This window comes from Ostrea edulis, chromosome 2 (genome assembly GCF_947568905.1).
Source record: "Ostrea edulis chromosome 2, xbOstEdul1.1, whole genome shotgun sequence".
Lineage (NCBI taxonomy): Eukaryota > Metazoa > Mollusca > Bivalvia > Ostreida > Ostreidae > Ostrea > Ostrea edulis.
Window position 1 is genome coordinate 105,136,936 of NC_079165.1, and position 7,707 is coordinate 105,144,642.

General features: G+C 34.8%; 1 protein-coding gene across 5 annotated transcripts in view; it reads right to left on the bottom strand.

Moving 5' to 3' along the window:
* Window positions 1–7,707, bottom strand: part of LOC125667312 (circadian locomoter output cycles protein kaput-like) — a 51,875-nt gene that overhangs the window by 25,530 nt on the left and 18,638 nt on the right. For all 5 annotated transcript variants that reach the window (XR_007367127.2, XR_007367126.2, XM_048900752.2 and 2 more), the window contains 6 exons: window positions 5,687–5,778; window positions 5,209–5,298; window positions 3,875–3,986; window positions 3,602–3,718; window positions 692–878; window positions 346–452 (listed from right to left, as the gene is read on the bottom strand). Coding sequence is in view for 3 of the 5 variants with exons in the window: in XM_048900752.2 (XP_048756709.1) it covers window positions 346–452; window positions 692–878; window positions 3,602–3,718; window positions 3,875–3,986; window positions 5,209–5,298; window positions 5,687–5,778 (705 nt within the window). In the remaining 2 variants the exon portion in view is untranslated. The remainder of the gene's footprint in view (window positions 1–345; window positions 453–691; window positions 879–3,601; window positions 3,719–3,874; window positions 3,987–5,208; window positions 5,299–5,686; window positions 5,779–7,707) is intronic.

The following is a 7,707-nucleotide window of genomic DNA, read 5'->3' on the forward strand; positions in this document are numbered from 1 at the left end:
TATAGCACCCTTTTCATACACTATGAACACTCAAAGGTGCTTTACAATGCATATATACCTTACAACAGAATGTTATACACATAATACATAGAAAATAAATAAAACATTAAAAGCTGTACCTATCCTCATTGCACATATAAAACATGAAAACACAAGATACCATAAATATCTTACACATCACAACAGTGGAAGAAAAATGCATGGACTTTGAGGCTATATGACTTAATTTCATTTCTCAAAATTTGTGCTTTTTCTGGAATTTATTTTAAACATCTCAAATTTCTCCCCACTGTGTGTGGTGGATTGGTTCAGATAACAGGAAAACTGAAACGATTATGGACTCACATTGCTCATGTGAACTGGCTATCTGTTCCAGGTCATCAGGGTGATAGTAATCATAACCCGAGGTTCCTAACACCTCAAAAGGGAGGTAACCAATGATGGGAGAGGCCCTGAAAAACAATCCATATACAGCAATTCATTTTAAATGAAATAATTCTTCTCTGCCAAAGATCAATGGTTTGCTAAAATAAAACCTGTCTATAATGGAAGTATGTTATATAAAGTAGCATATTTCTTTTTTCAAATGCAGACTATCATGCAAGGAATATCAGTTCCAAATTTTGATTTGCACACATTTAGGATTCGTAGCCTTGGTAACCATTTCAACTCTTTAAGTACACAGTCATACCTGTGATCCAGAAATAAAAACTTCCACTCCAAGCTGTGCCGTGACATGAATTCGGTTTTTGATTCATCAACCATTGACATTTCCCGGATAAACTGAGAGCTTTGTAACCTGACTGTACAACAAAAACAGCTGTTCTCTTTAGGAATCATCTGTCCATACTGGGCACATTCCTCCTCCACACTGCTCACTTAAAACCCAACAAGAAATAATAATCAAAACACTACCTGAAATATTTATTTCACAACAATTAATTTTTTTCCTTCAAATTACTGTAACTTCCTAAATATAAGCAAGGAATTTATCATTATGTACTTAAGCGGGAAGCATCACTCATGAAATAAAATTATTCAATTTCATTTCTATAATGCTAAAATACATGTAAAAACTCTTGATGAACAGTCTTCACAAATTTACGCTCTCCTGATTTGATGTTTATGAGTCATTTTGTGATATCAAGTACTCGCATAAAATGAGAAATCTACATATATTGACATCTATGGTTCTGACGCTGACATACAACTCGATCCTCTTACAATGGAATGAAAATACACAAGCACAACATGGAAATACATATACTGATCTTTAGGTCAGAATTTCAATAAACAGTTTTTCTTTTTCTATAAATAACCAGCATTCACTACAGAGATTTTGATTCGCCACTCTCATCATCATCCTTGGCAGATTTAGTCAACATTTTGCATCCTCAGTAAACTGAATTTAGGAGACTTGCATAGAAGTTGCCAAACCAATCAAAATGTGTCTAACATATGACCTTGCATAAAAAAATAAAACATCAACAAATCACAATAATAGTGGAAACTTATGGGCCCTGTCACCAAATTCTGACTTTGAGATTAGTAGAACAAATATTCATTGACACAAGTTATATGATATGGCTCTGATATTTATGTTACAATGTGGTTATCAAAAGTGTACTAGAATTGAATCTGGTCTTAGTACTTTCAACAGGGGAAGTAATTTACTACTACCCATTCAAAAATCATTTTCATCTACAACAGTTTTAGTGGCTCCTTCTAGTTGTTATAAAGCTTATCAATTTGAAATGTGTCCCTTGTTTTTGTGTAAAGACAGGGGACAACCTTTTCATTTTACAAAAAAAAAAACAAGAGGCCCACAGGCCTTATCGGTCACCTGAATACTAGTAAAAAAGTATCACTACTTCCATGGGCTATGGAATCCACAAAAAAATTCCTGTTCTGCATATCTAAGCTAAATTCTAATGTTCTGTAACAGTATAAAACAAGATGTGTTTTTAAAACTCCACTGCCCTCAAAAGTGCATACATTGATGAAAGGCTTTAAATAATAGGTGTATTTACATTAAAACATCAAAAGATATGACTAATCCTAAAGTCATAACCCTGGGTTATGAAATTCACCATTTATGTACATCCTTTTCTGCTATTTCCTAAGTATGCAGTTAGATTTTATACAGTATCAGCAAACTTACACATACATACTATATACTAAGTTTGGCCCCACCCTGGGGTCAGAACCCTTGCTCTGGAGAAAATAAAATTTACAATTTTGGTAAAACACTACCTGCTCTATCCATTTAGCACTATATACTAAGTTTCGCCCCGCCCTGGGGTCAGAACCCCTACCCTGGGGATCATGAAATTTAAAATTTTGGTAGAGGCCTCCCTACTCTACATCACTATGCATTTAGTTTTTCTTACATGTGTGTGGTTCTTGAGAAGAAGATTTTTGAAAATTGGTCAATTTTGAGCAGTTTTTCCCTGCCCCTAAGGCCCATGGGGTGCAGGAATCCTGAAATTTACAATTTATGTTCCCCTTGTTCCAAATATGTTTCATACTAAGTTTAAAAGAATTGGAATGATAGTTATCAAGAAGTTAAAAATGTCTATTGTTCACACATTTAATAACTGACCATTTTGGCCCCACCCTGATACAAAAACCCCTACCCCTGGGATCATCAAATTTACAATTTTGGTAAAGGACTACCTGATCTCTTTAAATTTCTATTTACTTTCAATTTAGTATCAATAGCACTAAAAAAGATGTTATTCAAGTGTTTTACACTTTAACTCTATATATACCAAGTTTTGCCCCGCCCTGGGGTCAGAACCCCTACCCCGGGGATAATGAAATTTACAATTTTGGTATAGGCCTTCCTGCTCTACATCACTATGCATTTAGTTTTTCTTACATGTGTGTGGTTCTTGAGAAGAAGATTTTTGAAAATTTGTCAATTTTGGACTGTTTTTGCCCCGCCCCTAGGGCCCCAGGGGTGCTGGAGTCCTGAAATTTACAATTTATGTCCTCCTTGTCCCAATGATGCCTCATACCAAATTTGAAAAGAATTGGACTCGTAGTTATTAAGAAGAAGTTAAAAATGTTCAATTTTTAACGGACGACAACCAATTGCAATAAAAACTGTTTTGAGTGTTTCTAGTTCATGTATTCTCATTGGTTGATAAAGATGTCATGGATGTAAGCTTTAAGTGGGCACTGCGCATCAATCACAAAATAACAACTGAATCTGCCAGGGATGAAGAGGAGAGTAGCAAAATCCTTGGCTGGCAAACTGGTGAATTCCTGGTGTGATGTATGAGAAGAAGTAAATTCTAAATGAATTGTCACCATAAAAACATGGCCAAATTCAAAGATATGCAAATCATTTTGAATTTGAATGACCAATGAGATCCACATGTCTGTACACTCTAAATATATCAAATACAGTCTAAACCTCATTATCTTAAACTCGATGGGACCGACAAAAAAACTTCAAGATATCTGAGGATTCAAGATATTGAGGGTATGATACTTAAAGAATAAGTGTTTGGGACTTCCCCATTACTTTGATATATCCATGGTATTCAAGATATCAGTGTTCGAAATACTGAGGTTCAACTGTAATTTGACTTACACTTGTCCCTGCTCCAGTGTTGGAAACCCGACAGACTGACCACTTCATACTGAAGACTACTGAGGGCAGAAATGGAACCTCTTTTGAAGTGACAGGTAAAACTCAAATGATCCTTCTCTAAAAAAACAAAATTCTTCCCTATTTCTGACAGTCTCTAAACATATTCATAGGAATGCAATCTTCCTCAAGGAATAATTCTAATATTAAATATATAGAAGAAATGTCCTTCATGTTAAAAAATATGAATATCTTCATTAGTAGACAACGCCATACCTTTAGCATGTTCCTCTGGAGAGAGCATGCTGTAGTGAAATAGGATGTTGTAAAGGTTTTGCTTTTCATTCTCATGTATATAGTTGTACACAGACTGATTAGTAAGGTCTGCCTGTCAAAAAAAAACCATAGTAATTTAATTCTTATTCTATTCTTTGATTAGTCAAATTCAAATTAGGGAATGCAATCTATTTTTGTATAATGTTTGGTATGGGGACACACCCCCTTGACAACCAGCATCCGGTACTACTTCGCGGATTATAAAGCATAAACTGACCCAAACCAGGTTATACTGTATAATATGCCCCAAAATTAAATTCGTTCCTTAAAGGTCTCCTCCCTGTACATGCTATCAACCAAACTTGTTTGATGACTTTAAGACAGAACAGTTTAAACAATTTTGAAGAAACTTCAGATCTTTATGTTATATAGCATCTCTGTATGTGTCATGAAATTGAATACAAAATGTTCCCAAAAGTCTTGTACATAAAGATTTTTTAAAATTGATCCTTTATATTAACAAAAACTAAATCTTTATGCATGTTAGAATTCTTTAAGACTTGCAATTTTGACTCTCCAATGAGCAAATGAACACAATAATAAAAGGATAACTTTATCAACAACTGAGGTCTCTTGTGACGAGATAAACAAGATTTTATGAAGTATGGAAAGATTGCTCCCACAGTTATTAACTTCCTGGTTAATAACTCAATAGTGAGTACTTCCTGGTTAATAGCCCAATATTGAGTACTTCCTGGTTAATAGCCCAATAATGAGTACTTCTTGGTTAATAGCCCATTAGTGAGTACTTATTGTTAATAGCCCATTAGTGAATACTTCCTGGTTAATATCCCAATAGTGAGTACTTCCTGGTTAATATCCCAATAGTGAGTACTTCCTGGTTAATAGCCCAATAGTGAGTACTTCCTGGTTAATAGCCCAATAGTGAGTACTTCCGGGTTAATAACCCAATAGTGAGTACTTCCTGGTTAATAGCCCAATAGTGAGTACTTCCTGGTTAATAGCCCAATAGTGAGTACTTCCTGGTTAATAGCCCAATAATTAGTACTTCCTGGTTAATAGCCCAATAGTGAGTACTTCTTGGTTGATAGCCCAATAGTGAGTACTTATTGGTTGATAGCCCAATAGTGAGTACTTATTGGTTAATAGCCCAATAGTGAGTACTTATTGGTTAATAGCCCATTAGTGAGTACTTCCTGGTTAATAGCCCAATAGTGAGTACTTCCTGGTTAATAGCCCAATAGTGAGTACTTCCTGGTTAATAGCCCGATAGTGAGTACTTTCTGGTTAATAGCTCAATAGTGAGTACTTACTGGTAGATGGCCCAATAGTGATGTCATGCTCTCTGATACATAGAGTATATTGCCTTGTTGAGTGAAAACCAGCAAACAACTGTCCAATGCCTAGGAAAAGAAACTACATCATTCAAGAGATTCGTCAAACACATGTCTATAAACTATCTATTGTAGAGATGTCAGGTCTCTACACTAAATATTGGGTCTAATGTTGCACACTGCATTGTGTAGGATACCTGGTATGCACAAGACTAGGATGAAATTGAGATAATTTACGTAAGTTCGTAATCTCAGATCAATGAGAGGTGACTCTGCAAGACATAAAGGGATGGTCTTTAGGATTATGGGAGTTATTTTCTTGCACTAAAAATTCAGTGGACACATGTTTCGACTTGAATTTTCTCTGTCCTAATCTCTAGAGATTTCTATATGAGCAGTCCTTTCAGCCACTTATTGCACTCACTATTTTTTACACTGAAATAAATATATACACTACCTCTAGCATGAGATGCATGAACTCATCATTTGACAGGAAGGATGGCTTCCAGTCCTCTTTAATTTCGTGAGCCTGAGCTTGAACAGCCGTTTCTGAAATCAAACATGTAATACTTTAATTTCATGACCTTGAACAGCCGTCTCTGAAATCAAACATGTAATACTTTAATTTCATGAGCTTGAACAGCCGTCTCTAAAATCAAACATGTAATACTTAAATTTCATGAGCTTGAAAAGCCGTCTCTAAAATCAAACATGTAATACTTGTACAGACTAGTGTCAACTGGGAATTTCAAACCAAGTTGACAATATTAGTTATATTTTGAAGAACTTTCCAAACTGGGGATTTTCCAACAGAAAGTATAAGCAATATATGGTGACCCAGGTTTTTCTACAATCCTTTATCTCTCTATTCCTGATACCATGTAATAGTGTTTCATTAAATGTCAAATAAGCTCATACAGTGGCGTTTCAGTGTATTACTGAAGTGTCCAGAAGGTGAATGACTTTAATAGGCTCCATTATACACTACAACAAACAGCTTTTTAAACTTCAATATTTATTCACGACTTTAACCTAGCAAAGCATGTTTACATTCAGACCTTTTCAATATGTCAACCATAATTTCAAATTACATGTCTGACAATAATCAAAACCAAGTGCACAAGACAGACAGATATCACAACAGCTGTACACAAATCCTAATCAAGTTTTCTAATGCAGTCAGGGTCAATGTTTGATCAAGGTCATTAAAAGAGTAACTCTCTATTCACGTGCAGATTCAAAATTAAAAAAAATAAGAAAGATATTACATCAACAATGAAAATTAAATAATTTTTCCCTCTTTTACCCCTAAAAACCTGGGACCCATTGAGTGCTTGAATTAATAAGAATTATCAGAGGTCAATGTAGCTCGCCAAGAACCATGACTCTACCTACCCCTATCCCCCTTATTCAGAAATTATAGCCAAGGTTAAAATTTTAAAAAGTAGTTCAAACTCCAAGTTGTTGAACTTAGTCTATTTAGAAATTAATATTCTATTTGTCTGCCCAACTCCTCCCACAGTTTTCAAGTGAGGACCCTCAACTGAATGCACTTTGTTTTATTAAACTGAATACATTTATAAGATACATGTATACACAACAAAGCCAAACACTGAAGGTTTGAGGCAGTTAGACAAGCATTAACTAGATGGAACTCTTGTGATGTTATAGTAGAAAGATGTAAAAACATTAAGTCAAACACAATGTCATAATGTATTTCATAAGATGTATTTTAAAAATCGCTAAAACGCATCGGCCGAGTTGCAGTTTGGAATGTGTTCATTGGAATGACCCTAATTTGTGAAGGTGAAGGTGAACACTGTTTTAGTAAAAATGAATAGTAAGTTACACCGAACATTTAAGAGAAGGGAAAATACTTACTTTGAAGTAAAATAATGAGTTATAACAAACCTCTGTGGACAATATATATGATTGTATTAATTGCACAGTTTACAAAGGATTTGTATATTGAATTGTGGATGTGTTTATGCATCAAATGAAATACAAGTTAATGTTATAATTTATTTACATTATATCTTCATCCATATAACTTTATGGTCAGACCAGTAGGTTTCGATGACACCTGTTTCAAAGTTCTGAACTTGACCTTTGCCCTTTGGATTTCAAAAGCAACATGAATCTTGAATGTCATTAGGATTTGAAGTCTGATAAACATGCACCAGCAAGTACATGTATAAAAGTTAGAAGCAAGCTCAAATCTACAGTATATAGTGAAAAAGAGACCTTGACCTTTGATCTTTTGACCTCAAAATAAATAGGAACCTTCCTCTTTTGGATGTGATCAAAATATGCAAGCCTGACAAAAACGCACCAAGTAGTATGAAAGTTAGAGACCGGACAAGCTCAAATCTATGGCATTTAGTGACAAAGAGACCTTGACCTTTGTCCTTTTGACCTCAAAATAAATAGGAACCTTCCTCTTTTGGGTGTGATCATGATATGTAAGTTTCACAAAGA